Consider the following 20525-nt stretch of genomic DNA (forward strand, 5'->3'; position numbering starts at 1 on the left):
TGCCGTAACTTATTTTTAAAATGTGTTTTTCAATTAAAAGACACGTCAAGATTGTTTACCTAATTGCTAATGCTAAAAAAAAACGAAGTATAGATATACGTCAATGATAATAATCCAAATATCTGGAAGACCGAGCTTTGCTCGGAAAACGTATAAAATCTCAAAAATGCGCGTTTTCCTAGAGATAAGACCTAGCTAGATCGATTTATCGCCCCCGAAAACCCCCATATAGCAAATTTCATCGAAATCGTTAGAGCCGTTTCCAAGATCCTCCAAATATATATACATATAAATAAATACATAAATAAACTTTAAAGGTATTAGATAGATAAATATTACTATGGAATAATAAATTGCTCTGATAATGGCCTCAAGATACCTATAATATGTATGTGATAACAACTTTCCATTCATAATAAGTGCTAGTTGCTAGGCCTACATGATTAAAGTAGGTATATATTTCAACTGTAGAAAAATATAATATTTATAATTTTTGCGTTTTGGACACTCATTTATAGACGAAGCTAATAAAATAAATTCGCGATATACCCGTCTATAAATAAATGTGAGTTAATATGTAGAATATTACTCGTGAGGTCTCTTTATTATCTGTCTGTCTGTCTGTCTGTCTGTCCAGACAGACAGACAGATAATAAGGAGACGTCCGTCCGTCCGTCCGTCCGTCTGTCTGTATGTCTGTCTGTCTGTCTGTAGCGTTTAACGAAGATATTGAAGCTTCAATATCTTCGTTAAACATAAACATAATTGAAATGCTAATGGATAATGAATATATTATCCCACCAAAAACATTCTGTAAAAAACTAGCCAAGTCTCGATGGAGCTCTTTGTTTATCTCTAAAAAGTAATGAAATCTAGACAAATTCGTGCCAAGTCTAAGGTTCCTTACTGCGATTTCTTTATTATTATAGTTAATGTTGTGTGACTTGGCCGTTGAAGGGTACACAAGGGTACAAAACCAGGTGCTCCCTGACACCATTGCACCAATCTGTCGCCAGAACCGCTACCCATTGACGATGGAAAATTGCCACTTGGAAAACGTTGATTCAATAACCAGTCAATTGTAGGCTTGATAAAGCTGCGTATTTCAATAATACTTATGTATGGGCGAGCCTGAAACAAACACTTCTTTTTGGTGCAATGGCAGATTGGTGCAATGGTGTCATGGAGCACCTGGTTTTGTACCCTTTATAAAATATCATATATTTATATGGGATTACAAACTTACTTATGCAGTTCTTAGATCTTTAAAACGTGACTGATATTGCAATATTTTTAGGTTTTCCCTTTATGTGGCCATTAAACCCTAACTCTGTACCAAATTTCAGCTCTCTGAGTTTATGGGAAGTACTAGTTCTATTCTGATGATCATGAGTGAGTTTCATAAATGCGAAACTTTGCTTTCGCTTAACTTCGGAACTAAATGACCTACAGACTTGAAATTTTGGATTTTAAGTTTATGTGATTATAGCTTACTGGATGACCAAAATTTCTGCGTTCTGGTCTTATCCAGAGGTTCTCAAATAGGGGCCTGAAAATGCGGCGAAATGGTTCCAGTAAAGGATGGTACGGCAGTGTTTGCTTCGCGCTCGACTTGGCGGGGGCACTGCCGTGCCCCCCGATAATATAATAAAATAATTCAATTATTGCGGAACACCTATTTTAGTAGGTATTTATGTATTTTAATTAAATATCTGAACTTTCCCTTGTTTCCCTGCTGGGGCGTGACCATAAAATTGTGATCTGATAACCACAGTAAAGAATAAAAGCGTTTTTGTTCATTTTAGGTATCGTTAAACCTTTGAAGTAAAGTTAAAATTGCAAGAAATGTCGATAGTTTATCGATATGACTTTATCGACATGGCTACAGCAAGGTGGGCCACATTGTTAATCGTACACTAAACAAAAGTGGTCCCAGTGACAGCTCGCTTGGACGGAATCTCTGTATATTATTATATCTATGATCAAGAGCGTACCTTATGTCACGATGAAAGTCACAACTGTCACAAATGGCGTTAAAATTGTGTCAAAGTTTTATTTTAACATTTTTTTGTTAATTTAGTATCAATTTTTACTATGCTAATTGAAATATATAAAATTATGTAAAATGGATAATTACGACCTAGCTACTGGAGTTCTAGGTCCGTGATTTACATATATTAATATATGTGAATGTTTTTGTTTTGGCGTTTATTTTATATTTTTTAATTTTGTAGATTCTTGGGATTTGCTTTATCCTATATCGGATACATACAAAGACCGAAAGAAAAGAAGTGTAAGAGTTGGTAATTTAAATCTGATTTCATCCTCTGCGTCAATTTTGTTAAAGGAAACATCGTATGCTCCGGTAAGTTATATTATAATATCTGGGAGACCGAGCTTTGCTCGGATAACATATAAAAACTCAAAAATGCACGTTTTTCCAGAGATAAGACCTAGCTAGATCGATTTATTGCCCCCGAAAACCCCCATATAGCAAATTTCATCGAAATCATTAGAGCCGTTTCAGAGATAAAAGATAAAGATAAAAAATAGTTTATTCAAGTAGGCATATTACAATGCGCTTATGAACGTCAAATAAACCTTTACCGGCTCCAACCGTACACCTCTGCCTCGAGAAGATTTAAATCCCCCCTCAATTGGAGGAGGGTATCCCAATATGGGACCGGCAACAATCTCGGCGGGACACATCTTTTCAAAACATTATTACATCTTATAATTAACATGCATTACGAGTAATTAAGAAAAATACAATTTAAATTACTATAGAATTCATGCTTTATAGAATTTGATATAAAAAATAAACATATATGTACATGAAATCATACAAATACGTAGCTCTTTCAGAAAACAAATTCTTACAAAAGGAAAAGAAAATAAAATCAATAAAAGAAATGAGAATACATATTATATGAATCTGACTGATTGTTATGAGATGCTTTCATACAATTTGATGTGCTTTCTTACCTGAGCAGAGTCACCTTTAACTCTACCTACACATAATACAATGCTTTTAATTGCTGAAAGATACCTGAAAGGGTTGGATCTTAAAACGAGTCGCCTTATTTGAGGATAACTGACACTGTGAGGGGTTGTTTTGGGTTGTTTTTATTGGTTTAAAGCAATTTTAGCTGCCGCAGTTAAGTTTTTTTTTTGGTGATCATTAAGGGGCTATCCGAGGTTTTCATCGATTTTTGACAAGTTTGGAATCGTATCTTCTGTTTTTGCACTACAGATAGAATCATAAGACAAACGGTTATCGGTTCTTCAATCTTTTATCTCCAGTTTTGTCCACCCTATTTTGAAAAAAATGAATAGGTACCTATTTTTTAATGAATTTTTTAAACATTGTCTAAAAAAACAAATTTTTCGTATCTAGTTTGCAGTGAAGGATCTTATATGTGCGAAATCTATATATTAGGGTTCGTCTTTGAAGTCTCAAAAATCGTGTCCAAGGTTTTAATTTTAAACTAATGAACACAAAAGTTATGGCCAGGAAACCAGTTTTTTAGCTTAAAATTGTTCAACTTTTATGCCAAATATCTCGAAGACAATGAACTTTAAAGTAAATATGGGATACTATATTGCTTAAAGCCGTTGCTGTTAATATGATAAGCTACAAAAAACATTAGAAAACTAAGGGATTCAGATCGAAGGTCATTGGCGTGGGGGAGCCCCTTAAGACGGTCTATGTAGAACGCAAAATACCTAGTGTAATATTTTGCCTATATCCCTTATAGTCTACATGGCGAACGGCCTAGAACGCAAAATAACCACTTTTTTATATCACTAGGGTAGGTTAGGTTCGTTAGTTATCTTCAAATGGCCGAAGGCCAAACAGCACAGAATAGGAGCCCCGCGATAGCGGAGTTCCATCGACATCGCTAACATAAAGATAAAACGATGAAAATGATGTAGACTAAAAGTGATATCTAGGCAAAATATTACACTAGTCATTTTGCGTTCTAGACCGTCGCGAATAACCCAATCTTTGGCACTGTCATAACCTCAAATTATAACTATGAAATTATGAATAATTCAGAAACGAAGCATTTCCGCGGGGGGAACTTGGAGGGGGGGGGGATTTCCCCCTTACCCCCTCCCTCCCCCCTCCTTAGCGCCTTTCTATTAAGGCGACTTATTTTAAGATTTTTACCTTAGATATGTATGTATGTGGTATTAGATATGTGAAAGCACAGGCAGCTTAAAGCTGATACGCGCACATCCATGTCCATTGTCCACTTGTGTTTTGTAGTCCATGAAAGTGTTCATCGAGTTTGTTTTTAAAAGAGTTTATCGAGGGTACACTGGGGACCTACCGCGAACCACGTTCGACGTGTTGGCTCCTTGTCACACTTACGTTAAAATTAACAAGTGCGACCGAGAGGCAACATGCCGAACGTGGTTCGCGGTAGGCCCTCAGATCACTGACTCGGGCAAACGTTCCCCACGCGGTTAGATAGGAAGTGTCGTCTGGGGTTGCTACTACTCTGCGTCCGTGTTATGGCTCCTCTACACGATGGACCAACGCCAGCCACTCCAAGGGACGCATTTATGCGTTAGAGGGAGCAAGTGATATTGCTATCACATTCTACCACATGGCTGCGTCCCTTGGAGTGGCCGGCGCTGGCCCATAGTGTAGAGGAGTACATAATATATAGTGCGTAGTTTTGTAACTGAGCCCGAGCTAATCCTATTTATTGTCTATTGTTAAGTAAAACCGCTCGTGCCACGTACCACAACCACCTGCATAAAAACCTGCATAATTCGGTTACTGAGTGCCGGCGAGTCGAACACTACAGAACCAGTCTAAAATGTCTAAAATGTGTCATCGAGATGCGTAACAAGGGCGCGTTATCGGAGAGCGCACCTACACTGGTTTTTTGAGCGTTGGACTAGCCCGCGCTCAGGTGCCAAATAGAATGAGTATGACCTTTTTTTGCAGGTAAGTAGCACGTGCGGTTTTACTTAACAATAGACAATAACTAGGATTAGCCGCCGGGCTCTGTTACAAAACTACGCACTATACCTACCTGTAACTTGAACTTGAAACATGAGTAGATCACAGTTTTGCTCCCATGTGCAGCACCGTCTTTACCATAAGGGCACACGGGGCCCGTGCCCAGGCCCTCCATCCTCAGGGGGCCCCGAAGGACAGACAGTAACATTATATTTGATTACCTGTAAAAAATAGAAGATCATATAGTAAAATAATGATAGTTTAATTCACTTTCTTTACTTTCCAAAAGGGCCCCAAATTCTTATGTGCCCTAGCATAGTTAAAGACGGCCCTGCCCATGTGTAAAGGGGCCCACTGATTAACAGTCCGCCGGACGGTATCGGCCTGTCAGTTAGAACAAAATTTTGACAGTTCCGAACAACTGACAGGCCGATGCCGTCCGGCGGACTGTTAGGGCCCCCACATCTGGCGTCTTTCGAGCGTCGGCGTCTGTCGGCGTCGGTCCAGCGCTATGGAAAATGACGTCGCTGCGCAGTTGCGTCGACGCTGCGTCGACGTTGCGTCGACGTCGGCCATGGAATTGTAGACGCCGACGCTCGAAAGACGCCAGATGTGGGGGGGCCCTTAATCAGTGGACCCCTTAAGTAACTGACAATGAATTTAAAAGTGGAAAAAAATACTGTCTTGGGTGAGTCTTGAACTCACGGCCTCTGGATCGATACTCCAGCGCGCTGCCATCTGAGCAACCAAGACCTCATCCATAGCCAGCAAATCTTTCCACCATATTATGGGTCAAGGGGACCCTAGCGACATCTACCGTAAGGGTGTTACACTTAGCGCCACTTGCACCATCCCACTAACCCGGGATTTACCGGTTAAACCGTTAACTCAGTGTCAAATTGTACTGGTAACCCCGGGTTAGTGAATGGTGCAAGTGTGGCTTAAGGGGCCCACTGATTAACAGTCCGCCGGACGGTATCGGCCTGTCAGTTAGAACAAAGTTTTGACAGTTCCGAACAACTGACAGGCCGATACCGTCCGGCGGACTGTTAATCAGTGGGCCCCTTTAGAGGTATTTTTAGACGTTAAAAATAGCTTGATTGAAACAATATGTTTGTATAGCCATCATGATTAGATTACCTATCTATTTATAGGTACTTATTAATTACCTATAAACGGATAGGTAATCTATCCTAGACGTTCATATCATCAAAGGCGGTCGTCACATTGGACGCTGATTCACGCGCCGATTCGGTGTGCGAGCGGGACATCGCTATACCCGCATAGCGCTATCACGCTTATACACCGGAGCGACGTGCGAATTTGCAGCAGTACCTAATATGATAACCGCGTAATTCTTTCGGTGGGCACCTTAAATATTGTAAATACTTCTTTGTCAGGTGTTTAACAGCATATTAGCCGGCTATTACCCAGTGTGTGGTGGCTTTTACAAAAGTTATCCCTCAGAATATCATAGGCCCCGCATCCAAGTGACCGTATGTCCAAAATTTCCAATAACTGTCGCCAACGCGCACGAGAGACGAAAGCGATATAAAAAATCCGCTGACTACTCCGACCATTCCATTTCTGCAAAAAAGGTTTACATCTTTGTACCGGGAAAGAAAAAAGATAAAAACTCTGTCATTGAAACTACAAATGCTGGGGTCTATAAGGAAACAAACTATAACAATAATTCGGAATGCATAGTAAATAGTTATTTTAAAGATATGATTAAAACGAGGAAAAAGCGCTCGGAGACGACAAAGGAGACAGAAAATCCATTACAAACTATTCCAGAATGTAGCCCCGGTTGCGCTAATATGAACATGAATAAGACGAAAAATATATCACCGAATAGATCCGGTACCGCATCCCCTGTGAGGCCAAGTAACACAACTGGTACGAAAGCTGAAACCATAATCAAAAAAACAACGACTTTGTCTCAAAAACAAATATCAAAGTCGCCTGATAGAAAAAGTTTGAGGAATGATGAAGCGAAAACAAAGTCACCTATTCGCTCAAATCAACAAAAGACAAAGACAGATAAGATTCAAAAGAGTGAATCTGCAAAATCACCGGAAAGATTTAGTGCAAGCCGCAAGCGATCTATCGAATCAGTGATTGCTGAGGAAAAGTTAAAGTCACCAGACAGATACGGTATAAGTGGCGTGGATACCAGTAGCCCTGATCGGATAACGATTACAGGGCGCTTAGGACTCACGGAAGATGACCAATGCATCCTAAAATGTGATGCTACTCTTAATGACAAGCCGAGTGAGTAATAAACCTACTTAATTCAATTGCTAAAGTTATTTATGGATCAAATTCCATCTTTAAATAGGTTTTGATATTATTAATACGTATAAATCGTATACTATTTTTCTTTTAGTTCCGACGCAATTTCATGGTATAGATTGCGCACTGCTACCGCTATGTTATGAGGCTTGTAACGAAGAATTTAGGTACGAAGTTTGGACAATTCACGAGTTCAAGTTATTTTATAGGGCTCGAACAATTCATGCGGATGACGTCACTCTTAGTCACATTGTGTTACTTCGTGCGACATGTAACACGGAAGTTTAAATACAAACATCATCCTGTGTCACTTTTACATGATCCGCATGAATTGTTCGAGCCCACAACCTGTCGCGGGTAGAACCAATTTGATTGAAATCTTGAAATAATTTACCTAAGTGTTTACAATTAACCCTTAATCAAACGGAACACTTTTTATGAGATTTTTGAAAACTAAGATTGGTTTTTAGGTAATTTGGGTGCGTAGATTACGAAAAAATATATAAAAATAATTTTAGTGGGGGGGAAAGGGGGGTTTTGCGGTGGGAAATATTTTAAATAAAAAAGAAAACAAAAACAGGCACAGATTTCTTTGTGTAACAGGCAAACGGGCATATATTTTTATTTATGGAACCAATTAAAATTTAGGTGGAGAACAAACACTGGGAAATAATTTCCCACTTGATAAAACCTACCAATTTTTTTGTAAATCTTACGTTCAGGAACAATGGAAAATAATTACCCACTTACTAAAACCTTAAAATCTTGGCTAAATCATATCGTTATCACAATTCTTTTCAAGCAAAACACAGGGAAAATAAGTCTAGTCTATGATAGTATTCAGTATATGCACTTACAAGATTATTATTCGCACTTAACCTCAAAACACTAAAAAAATTGTCGTTTTTGGAAAAAAAATCACAACAACTGACATTGACTTTGACGTGTGACGTGAAAAGTGTTGCCATTTTTCAAATTCAAAATGTTACTAAGATTTAAAAAACTGTATGGTTGGTATCGCTGAGTGCTGCCTTTAAAAAGATAAAAAATATTTCGTAAATTAGAATGAAGTGGGAAATAATTTCCCGATATTTGATTAAGGGTTAAATATTCCAGGTCTCTCAGAAAGCAGCGTGACGCTAAAGTGCAAGCAAAAGAAAGTCCCATGGGAGCCCGCTTTCATACACCTGTAGCGACAGGGTAATTTAAAAAGTGGTTCATCCATATCCATATCCATTTTAATAATTTATATCCTATTTTACCAGTAATGCTTTTTCGTCCGTTATCCTCTAGCTGCCCAGACAGCAAAAGTTGCCAAGACAAATGCAGTTTTGATTTGTCAAAATAAAGATTAAAATTAGAATGGAACGGGAGACCTTTTTATAGGCGTCTGGGCGGCTAGAAGAAGGCATGTTTTTAAAATTAATCTATTTATAGGAAAGAATCTCAAGGGACGCAAGTCGATTTTCAATTGACATACTCAACAGCTATACGTCGATCGGAAGAATCCAGCCGTGATAAAATAATGCACAAATGCAATTGCGTAAACACCGTCGATAATGCTAGGGAAATATACGATAATAAAGAAGATGCCGGCGTTGCAGTCTGGAAACATCATAGCCCTCTTATTGTAAACTCAACAGCTATACGTCGATCGGAAGAATCCAGCCGTGGTAAAATAATGCACAAATGCAATTGCGTAAACACCGTCGATAATGCTAGGGAAATATACGATAATAAAGAAGATGCCGGCGTTGCAGTCAGGAAACATCATAGCCCTCTTATTGTAAACTCAACAGCTATACGTCGATCGGAAGAATCCAGCCGTGGTAAAATAATGCACAAATGCAATTGCGTAAACACCGTCGATAATGCTAGGGAAATATATGATAATAAAGAAGATGCCGGCGTTGCAGCCAGGAAACATCATAACCCTCTTATTGTAATATCTGTTTATCCTAAAACTGATGAATCAAGTGAGAATAGCAGCGATGCAAAACCAGCAAGCATTAAAGCAAAGGATCATAAAAAAGAAGTTAAAAAAATTGGACGCAGTCGATCTCCTTCACCCAGAAAAAACAGCAAAAAAATTGTTGAAAAGAAATCTGACAGTCGCGTTAATGCATCCACCTCTAAAAAAACTGTCCATGAAACAGCTAGAAAAGTAACCAGATCAAAACTTAATCAAACTCAAAGTCGAAGTCCTGTCCGAACAACAAGCTCCAAAACTAAGACCGAGAGCAAAACAATCAAAAGCAGGTCCCCTAAAGTTAAAAGAACTCCACCACAAAGTAGGCAATCAAATAGCCCTCCAAGTAAACAGAAAGATGAGAATGGTGCTGAACAGTTGAAAAGGGCTTTAATTGAAGATTTCACCAAGACTTATACTGAACATATAAATAATAGAAATACACATTTAGATATACCACTGCCAACTAAACACAACGTTTCTAATATTACCATTGATATAGAAGGCGATAGTGAATACTACAATGTTAAACTAGAGCAAGATAATAGGAAGCTGAATACAAAGCTGACTGTTCGGAAGCCATCTAAAGGACCTCGGACAGGTGATAATAACACTGTGTACATTATGGGAGAGACGGATACGACGTCGTTAGAAAACTTTTTATACATGCCAGAAAACGAGCATAGAAAGCGATCTTTCTCTCAAACATTAATGTATGATGGGGTAAATATTTTCATTAATATAAACTAATTGTTTTTTAGGGTTCCGTACCCAAAGGGTAAAACGGGACCCTATTACTAAGACTTCGCTGTCCGTCCGTCCGTCCGTCCGTCCGTCCGTCCGTCTGTCTGTCACCAGGCTGTATCTCACGAACCGTGATAGCTAGACAGTTGAAATTTTCACAGATGATGTATTTCTGTTGCCGCTATAACAACAAATACTAAAAACAGAATAAAATAAAGATTTAAATGGGGCTCCCATACAACAAACGTGATTTTTGACCAAAGTTAAGCAACGTCGGGAGTGGTCAGTACTTGGATGGGTGACAGTTTTCTATTTGCATTTTTTTCCGTTTTTTTTTCTTTATGGTACGGAACCCTTCGTGCGCGAGTCCGACTCGCACTTGCCCGGTTTTTTTTTGTTTACTGTATGAAGTGCCCGAGCGTAACAGATAATACTTTTAGAATGTTATAACTGTTTTAACCAGGCAATTATATATTTTTCACGCCACTGTTCGGAAATGTGGCAATAGATGGTCTAAAACCAAGCTGGAAAGTAGGCAATAGCTGTAGCACCTGAAGCACCACTACTACAATGTTTCATTGTTGTCATCATCTGTCATTGGTGACAGTTCGCTACAGCAATGAGTATCATTTAAAACATAAAAATCAATACAAGGTCTTTTTTTGCGCAACTTTTTCCTTCAAAAATAAAATTAGGTTATTTATAGCACCAATTTCTTGTTTAAAAAGAAAAAGAAATATCAAAACCATTCACTTCATTTTTTTTTAACAATTATCCATTCAGTTCACGCTTAAGGCGTTTTTTACTTTTGTAGCTGTTTGTGGTTTTATTAGCAAAAACGCTTCTAATTTTAGAGTCGGTTTGAAGCAAATAACAGAAAAACGCCCCTTAAAAGTGGTAAAAAAAGTAAAAAAAGGCGGGATCTGAAAATACCTACTGAATTGGATAGTGTAAATTAGGTTTGACTAAAAAATATAAGAAACGCGTATCTACGCTCGCTATAAAAATGAGTTCTTCTAGTGAAGAAAATTATATTCTTACGCCTACCGAAATTCAAGAGACAGTACAGGCAGTGGCTAGTAATTTGCTACCAGAGAAATCGGGGGCTAGTAACGTACTTATAGTTATGCAAATGTTTTCTTATTTCCTCGCAGTAGTCGTGAAAAACACTATGTAATCCCTCGGCCGGAAACGCTAAAGATGGACTCGTATTATTCGAGGGCCTCCACTAACGTGTCGGCCCTCGAACTCACTCGTCCATCTTTTAGCGATTTTCCGTCCTCTCCTACAATGTACTATTCCAAAATTAAGGGGCTACCGTCAGAATCAAAATCCGAATATTGTATATTTGCCTCTTCATCGCTATTGTACATTTGGCTTATCTTATTTGCATCTGGGGGCCCGCTGTAATACAAGCGAAAGTCTCTAACAAAAGCTGTCAAAAAGTGACATCCGCTAGTATTACAATTACAAGTTACAAGCTTTTGAGAAACGGGCCCCTGGTACACAAAAATAAACAAAAATATATCAGGAATTGAAATGAAAATGGTCAGGTTTTAGAGATTTTGTTGAATCATTGATTGTTCAAAGTAGGTACCTAAGTACCTACTTACTAATTATTCGAAGAATCCTCATTGTTATCAGTTTGCTATTTCGTTTTTTGCGGGCGCTTTATTTTTATTTATTTAAATCATAATAATGAGATTTATACATACAAGTAGTTTACACTAGTGTTTTCTTCTAAAAGGTTGCATGGTTGTGTTTCCACAGACAGGTCTGACGATGGACGGTGAAGACGACGAAGGCAATACACTAAATGTAAAGGACAGTATCGAAGTATCTCACAGGTTGGTAATTAGAATGTTTTCAGAAAATCTGGTGTCCGTTACACACATTTAGGTAGTAGTGTCAGCCACCCTTTGTTGACATAATTATTGAAAGTCATAATGTGATTCGGTTAAATTGTGTTCTAATGTATGTGGAAGACAAACTAATTATAGCCAGCCTTTTATGAATGTAGTATGATACCTTAGGGTATGGTGCTTTACGCACACTAGCGTCCCTTCCCCTCCCCCTGACGCAACCCCCCCTTTTTACATGAAATATGTCCCGGTTCACAGTTTCTTACATTTTTTGAGGAAAGTATACATTTTAGGAAAAAAGTGTCAATGAAAGAAATAATCCTTAATAAATTCTTAATAAAAAAGGTCATATTCATTTCTTTTATATGATGCACCAAAGGCATGTATTAGCTTGTTAAAATTCGAAATAATATAGTTTTTACTTAAGGTTCGAAACTCATTTATTAGACACGATGTATCATGAGGAAACCGAATTATTTTAACAGCGTATTCCTGATCATATTTAGAGACAAAAATGTCTTATAAACTTTTTTGAAATTCGGCTAGTTTCAGAGTTAATACCAATTAAAAAATAAAGCAAGTTGTTATTGTTACATAGTGCAAAACGCCTTTTTGATACGGCAGTTGGTCTCCATTTGCGTAGTTCCGTTTCCTTGCCGGCTGTGCCTATTTTAGTTAATTTTCTTGAAAAAATTACATAGTGTCGCTGAACGTCCTTTCAGGCGTGAAACCAAAGCCAGCAACGATGTTGCCTACGAAGTTGATACGAAAAATTTAGGTAATATGATTTTCATTTTTTATATTGCTTACTTCAAAGAAATCTGAGGCACTGTTTGAGTTAAGAGCCCTTCAACGTGCACACTAGCGCCACTGCTAAATAATCGTGATTATTTAAATTCAAAGACAGGTATATAAAAATGGGGGCCGCTACGGACTGTATTGTGTATTTAAGTACCTTTTGAATACATCAAACTAGTTTTTATGTCGCTGGATTTGTCAATCTATGCGTCCAAAGTAAAAACGGCCGTTTTTGTTTTGAGTTCCTAGATCGACGAATCCAGCAACATAAAAACTAGTTTGATGTAAGTATTCAAAAGATACTTAAATACACAATACAGTCCGTAGCGGCCCCCATTTTTATATACCTGTCGTTAAATTTAAATAATCATGATTATTTAGCAGTGGCGCTAGTGTGCACGTTGAAGGGCTCTTAATGTTAATTTTGAGTGAGTGTAAGTTATGTGATTATAATTTCTGTAAGTCCTACCACAAAATTAAGGCATGAAGAGAATTTAGTGTGATGAAGTCGTAATTACCTGGGCCATACTGAAAGTTTCTGGATTTTGATATATGAGACGATTTTTTTTTTAAGTGGCCAGTCCAAGAATTTTCAGTATGCCCTTATGTAGGTATTAGTGTTGCGTACAAAACTTTCTCCACGGAACACTTATTGGATGACTTTGGTCTTGTAATTCAGTTAATATACTTTTGTTTCAATGACCGTTTGATGTTGATTCCTGAAATTTGGAACAGTTGTAAGGGGTCATCCATTAATTACGTCACACGTTTAGGGGGTGGGAGGGGGTCAAGAAAATGTGAGATGTTGTGACATGGGGGAGGGGAGTCACAAACATTACAAACACTGTACATTTAAATAATGAGGTTTTGGAAGTAGGTAATTTTCGTTCTTAATTGGTTTTGTGTTATAAAATTACAAATATTTCTTTTACCAAAAATATTTCTTTATAAAAAAAATAATGACTGGTTAGTATTGCCGATTTCGTTGAAAATAAAATTGCCTAAAATGTGACGTCACACCAGGTGGGGAGGGATTTGCAAAATGTGACCAAGTGTGACAAGGAGGGGGGACAAAAAACCTAGAAATTCGTGTGACGTAATTAATGGATGATCCCTAGTCAAAATAGCTTATTTCTTATTTCAGGGGGAAATTTGGGGGGTTGAAAGGGGAAAGCTGTTTTTATTATTTATTTATTTCCACATTTAAATGGTTTATGTTTTAGCCCAGATAAAGCACTTCCGAGGCGACGACTGCTCGATTCCCAATCCAGTAATAAGAGACAGGGAAATTAAAAAACTTCTAGGAATTGAGAAAGGAGTTGGAAAAAAAAATAAGAACAAGCCATCGCAAGTAGTAAGTCGACATCTTATTAGCATTTTAAAATACCAGTGGCGGATTTGCAGTATTTGACGCCCTAGGCCCCAGGCCCTGTAGCCGCCCCTTTCAAGGCACCCATAATATTGACTACATTTTGAGTTATTTCTTGTTACCATCAGCGAATTTTTTGTCACAATTTGCCGCCCCTAAATATCTTGCCGCCCTAGGCCCGGGCCTACTGTGCCTTAGGACAAAACCGCCACTGTAAAATACATTTTTTTTATGAAACTTGAGGTGGATGAGCTATCTGTATGATGACGAAGCCAGCGCTGTGGACCTGAAGGTACCTATGCTGTTATGTATCTTTTTTGGGTCAAAAAATTATTTTTTTATTTACTTTTAGGGTTCCGTACCCAAAGGGTAAAACGGGACCCTATTACTAAGACTTCGCTGTCCGTCCGTCAGTCCGTCCGTCCGTCCGTCCGTCCGTCTGTCTGTCACCAGGCTGTATCTCACGAACCGTGATAGCTAGACAGTTGAAATATTCACAGATGATGTATTTCTGTTGCCGCTAAAATAAAGATTTAAGTGGGGCTCCCATACAACAAACGTGATTTTTGACCAAAGTTAAGCAACGTCGGGCGTGGTCAGTACTTGGATGGGTGACCGTTGTTTTTTGCATTTTTTTCCGCTTTTTTTTGCATTATGGTACGGAACCCTTCGTGCGCAAGTCCGACTCGCACTTGCCCGGTTTTTTTTAAAACATGAGTTGTAAGTTTGTGGTGGTTCGACGGTCGGGTTGTTTTACCTTTATGATTAGTCGTAAGATTTGGAACTTTTATTGTGTTTCTTAAATTTTTTGAGGTGTGCAAAAAATAATTTTCAAGTATAATATACCTACGTATTTTTTGTTTTTTTTTTTTAGCCGTCAGCTGTGGCCGTAAAAAGCAGCCAAGTCGAAAAAAAAGAAAATAATAGGTGGTACATGTATGTTATATGTATATTTAAGGAAAAAAAACACCTTACTGTGTTGTAGGCGTTGATGTTATTTTACTAACGGTGTTCCACTTGAGATATATTACACTTTAGGGTCCCTATTTTATAAAAACGACACGTGTATGATAATTTATGTTAATTATGTTACTTTAGGTGTTTTAAATGTACTTACTTACTTTTTTGACAGTGACGTAACTATTAAATTAAAAAAAAAGAAGAGCGAAAATTCCACCAAACATTATTACACAGATACTTTATATGATGTTACTAACAATGCTGTATTAATTAAGCCTCTCCATCAAATGACATGGAATAAAAATATTCAATTGGTATATCATTTAAGCATGCGCAGACCAAAGCCAATAATTTTAACACGTAGACAATACGATACATTAAAAAGAAGAATTTATAACAGTCTTCTAACAAAACATGATTTGTATCTTGCAAAAGCTTACTGCAATGATCGCAGGCTCCATGTCTTTTATAAGCATAAGCTGAAAATAGTAAGAGGTAATAGAAAGGATATAATTGTGCATTTTGATAAGGACTCACAAACTGATCATGCTCTACGAGTAACGGATAAAATGTGCGCTACGGCTTCTGATATACATACATACACAATAAGTAAATCAAACTGCGGCGATGGCTCTACGTACATCGAAAATTGTAAAATGAATACAAGTTCAATTACTTTTGAAAATTCTGGTAATGCTAATTGCCGTCAGCAAGTAATAAATGTCAACAACTACCATATTGAACATAATACACTTAGGACGATTTACATAGCCAGGTCCGATCACATGAAACCTAATAGCGAACGATTTAAACAGGATTATGTTATGAGAACTGAGTCAGTTAAAGACGTTCAATATAGAAAGACGGATATTCGAAAACAGAGGGTAAGATTTTCGTCTTCAGATTCGGCAAATTATCTTTCAAGAGCTGAAGACGTTCAAAAAATGGATACAGGCTCTATTCAAACTATTTTTAAACGTAAGTTAAAATAATATTAGTAACTATATATTTGTGTATTTTTGTATGGAAGAATTTGTTTTCGGTTAATATAGGAATAACAAAAAATCATCCTCCACATTGGAAACATTATTTTATAGAAGTGAAATATTTGGTTCCAAAATACATATAAATCATATAATCCATAAAATATCCCTTAGCTGTAATTAATAGTTCCCGTTGTATTTCTAGTATTTTATACATAACAAAGCATACTCGGTTAATTTGAGAGGAAAGCGCCCGGGGGTCTAGCCAAGATGACAATCGTATTTTGACAAACGGTCGAAAAAAAATGCATCGGAATGACGGATGTAACGAAAAGTCATTTCCATGCATCCACTTTTGATTGGCGTTTTCTATCAACGATTGTCACTATGATAGGACCCATTGTATGCGGTACAGAATAGATGCAGTGCATAATTGTTTTCCATTGTATTTTCTCGGAAACATTGCTATTTGTTACGCTACTGAAAATAATAATTAAAATAAATAAATAAATAATTATTAAATTATGCACTACATCTCTACAACAGGCGCAGGCAATTATATTTACAGCAGCATTTGAGTGTCCTGTTTAGGGTTCCGTACCTCAAAAGGAAAAAACGGAACCCTTTTAGGATCACTCATGCGTCTGTCTATCTGTCCGACCATCCCCTCCCCCCCTTTATCTCTGAAACTACTGGGTATAAAATTTTGAAAAAAATACACGAAATAATACTTTTCATATCTCATGCTCTGAAAGTGGGTCGTTGTTGTTCTAAAAGGTGCGCAGAAAGTGATACGTTTATGCTCTAGTGCAGAAAAGTGGTGTACTCCTCTGCGTCCCCGACTCACGAACAACTGGGTGGAAACAAAATGGGAAAAATAGTGTCTTTATTTCCTCGCCTAGAACAATTGGTACTTAATTGTTTAATTTTACTAATCCCACGTTGATCCTTTTTTATAAAAAATTATGTAAGTGAATAACAATTCAAAAACAAATTATTCTTGTTTCCTTTCGTTGAATTCTATTTACTCGATTTCATTTAAGGCGGGAACCAAAAGGAATACACCAAAAATATTTTTTTAACCTTACACTTGCGTAAATGAGCAAAGGCAGAATCTTATACAGCCACAGTTAATAGTTTGTACGATATTAAATGGATTTTTAAAGTTATTTAGCACTATATTCATGAAAATAAAATAAAATACAAGATAATAATTACTTATATTGTTAATTAAATTGTTATTAAATTTAACATTTAAAATACTTTTATTATGTTATTACGTGGTGCGGCGCACCAAGGTCGCGATGCGGTCCGGTAGTCTGTTGCGGCTTTTAGAACGAAAAAGTATAAAATTAAAAAGTAAGAGGCAATCCCGCTGATTTTCATACTATAATGAACAAATCATTTTAAAATTACTGCAGTTTGTTAAAAAATGTGTGTTTTCGTAAATATTGCAATCTAAATGATTTTCGCTAGGGGTTATTAATCTTCACACATGTAAAGTCTCCGATTGCAAGTAAGTCCTAAGGAAAATAAATCATGGCCGTAGATCTATTAGGTACTTCCATTACTGATTTTGTGATATTGCCTTGTCTTGTTTGGTTTCCTCGCATTCGATATGAAAAGTAGAGTGTTTAACTCGGGTGAAAGACACCATTTCTGTCTCGGACTATTGGCGCTCTCACTGCGTTCGAGCGCCAAACTACCTCGACAGAAATGGGTGCCTTTCAACCCTTGGTTAACAATCTACTATTACCTATAGATGAGAGGAAAACCTAATTACAAATGTGCAGTCAAGCGTGAGTCGGACGTATGTAACGCGAGTCCGACTAGCACTTGACCGGTTTTCTTTATAATAATTCTCAACTTTTGCCTCTAGATCTAGATCATCGCAAATCTGCAACACCAAATCTCGGCACCTCGGCTTGTACACTAAGCAACAGTAGCGTCAATATTGGCTCGAGATTTAAATTGTCAGAGGAGTCAATGGAAGAGAAGCCTAAGAAACCGTTTCTGAAAAGACTGATTTCCTGCTTGGTCTTCAAGATCTCGCCGGTGTCACAGACCAAACACCCACGAGTTCTGATTGATAGTGGAACTCCGAATAGTTCTTTCGACTCCTATTACATCAGCACTTCGCTTGGTGTAAGTTTTTGCAAGGTTTTATTTTTCTTGCTACGTTCATAAATCATATGCATGTACTTACCTAAGTGTAACCTATGTTAGTTGTTTTCAGAATTTGAAAACCAATTGAGCTAAATTTTGTCAAATTTGACAAAACGGTGATAAAAAAATGTTTTCACCAAAGCGTTACGAAAGACTAGTTAATTTAATATAATACGAGAAGTTAGTTTTACTAGGGAAACTTCAGGGCACATAATTATTTTATTAACGCTCATTGAAAGAAGCTGCCATGTCACGAACTAACTTAATAATACAATTTTATTGAAATGTAACACGCCTTTAATTATCGAGGTAGCAATGTGTCGCGTATCATTAATCAGTAATCACTATACAAGTACAATACAAACATACTGTGACTACAAACTTTGAAAAATAATCGTATCTTGTTCTGTCAATCGAAAGAAAAATGTGGTAAGGTCCGTAGATTCGTAACTGAGCCCGGCGGCTAATCCTATTGCCTATTGTTAAGTAAAACCGCACGTGCTACTTACCTGCAAAAAAAGGTCATACTCATTCTATTTGGCACCTGAGCGCGAGCTAGTCCAACGCTCAAAAAACCAGTGTAGGTGCGCTCTCCGATAACGCGCCTTTGTTACGCATCTCGATGACACATTTTAGACTGGTTCTGTAGTGTTCGACTCGCCGGCACTCAGTAACCGAATTACGCAGGTTTTTATGCAGGTGGTTGTGGCACGTGGCACGAGCGGTTTTACTTAACAATAGACAATAGGATTAGCTCGGGCTCAGTTACAAAACTACGGACTATAACTATGTTTGGTATAGGTACATATAGACTGCCTTTCAACTCTGAGTAGCAGTGCGAGATACGAGATTTTTTCAAAGTATCGATACTTAATAATATTGTTATTGTGGCTACTTATTAAACTACAAACTCTTGTCGGCAACTTTGTTTCCGAGGAATAATGCTAATGATTGGTCTAATGTGCTGTCTTTCGCGACCAAATCGTCTCCAAACCACAACTAAATCGGTTGATTGGTTTAAGCGTCAAGAGATGACAGACAGACAAACAGAATTACTTTCTCATTTATAATAAGAATCAGGATTAGTAAGGATTGGCTGACTTATAGAAAATTCTGGTATTAAGTCCGCCATTTGTACTATCTTAGTCTGTCAATAGTCTGACAGATGTTCCGGTGAGCTTTACACTATACCTTACAAGCTAAACAGGACCTTATGTTGCAGGCAATAGAGATGAGTTCATCCTTGTACGGAACGAGTGCTTCGTTCTATAGCGACCACAGCGTACCTACCATGAAGATCAAACGTGGATTCCTGAGTTCGGTCCGGGGCTTGCTCACGCGCAAGTCTTGAAATTTTTCTGCCTCATTGCGTAGGGTGTAGATAAACGAATTTTTTCGAAATTATCGACTGACAGCTCAGTTTTCTAGACAATTTTGGGAAATTTTTATTAAACGTTGTACCTACATACCAATATTTTATCTTATTTTAATTTTAGTACTTTTTAGAACTACAAGCTCTTTATGTCCTAATAGGGGGAAAAAACGTGTTCGGGCCAATAATATATGTACGAGTACACAGTACCTTAATGTATCACTACTACATTTTATAAAACAAAGTCCCCAGCCGCATCTGTCTGTGTGTATGTATGTTCGCGATAAACTCAAAAACTACTGAACGTATTTTCATGCGGTTTTCACCTATGAATACAGTGATTCTTGAAGAAGATTAGGTGTACAAAAAAAAAAAAGGTAAACAAGTCATTTACTTACTGTCGCAAACAAAACTTACCGCAACAAATCGAATAGAGTTAAAAAAAAGGTTACAGTTTACAATATAGGGTTGTTGACTGTATACCAGGTGTGTCCTGTAATACGAGCAAATAATTAAAACATAGATTGTACTCCTCCAACGGTGACACTTTAGTTCTACAACTTTTAAAAAATATGAAGTATTTAGAGTCCCTATTTTTCATACAAAATAATTATTATCTTCAACGGACGCCATCGCCACGCCATATCATTGTGATTGACGTTGCTTGTCACGCCTTAAAAATAACAAAATTCGCAATACATTGCGGCTTAGAATAAACTTTAAAGTGTATTAAAAATCAATGCACAAGTTATTTTTAAAAGTAGCTGAACAAATGTTGGTCAGTATGAAGAGTACAGCCTACAGTTTAATTTTTTGCTCATATTACAGGCCACATCCTGTATAAAATATAGAATATATCTATCATTTGTTAAGGTTTTGTGTAGGTATCCTGTGAGAAACCGGGGCTGGTCGCTAGGGTGGGCAATAAGTTCTTGTACACATATTTTTGGCACTTTGTCCGTGTCGATATTTAATACCTTGATTGCATACGTGATAACACACGTGCATAATCCAATCAAAAAACTTACC

The 20525-nt window shown here is 37.4% G+C and overlaps 1 protein-coding gene across 1 annotated transcript; it reads left to right on the plus strand.

Moving 5' to 3' along the window:
- The first annotated feature begins 2070 nt into the window (after positions 1 to 2070).
- On the plus strand, positions 2071 to 19494 carry LOC134674877 (uncharacterized). Its single transcript, XM_063533031.1, has 12 exons — positions 2071 to 2159; positions 2235 to 2365; positions 6379 to 7252; positions 7368 to 7440; positions 8390 to 8473; positions 8711 to 9965; positions 11757 to 11833; positions 12571 to 12626; positions 13870 to 14000; positions 15686 to 15953; positions 17838 to 18103; positions 19347 to 19494. Exons 1-12 carry the CDS (start codon positions 2126 to 2128, stop codon positions 19473 to 19475), a joined length of 3378 nt encoding a protein of 1125 aa, XP_063389101.1. The 5' UTR covers positions 2071 to 2125; the 3' UTR covers positions 19476 to 19494.
- The last annotated feature ends 1031 nt before the right edge of the window (positions 19495 to 20525 follow it).

This window comes from Cydia fagiglandana, chromosome 20, assembly GCF_963556715.1.
Source record: "Cydia fagiglandana chromosome 20, ilCydFagi1.1, whole genome shotgun sequence".
Lineage (NCBI taxonomy): Eukaryota > Metazoa > Arthropoda > Insecta > Lepidoptera > Tortricidae > Cydia > Cydia fagiglandana.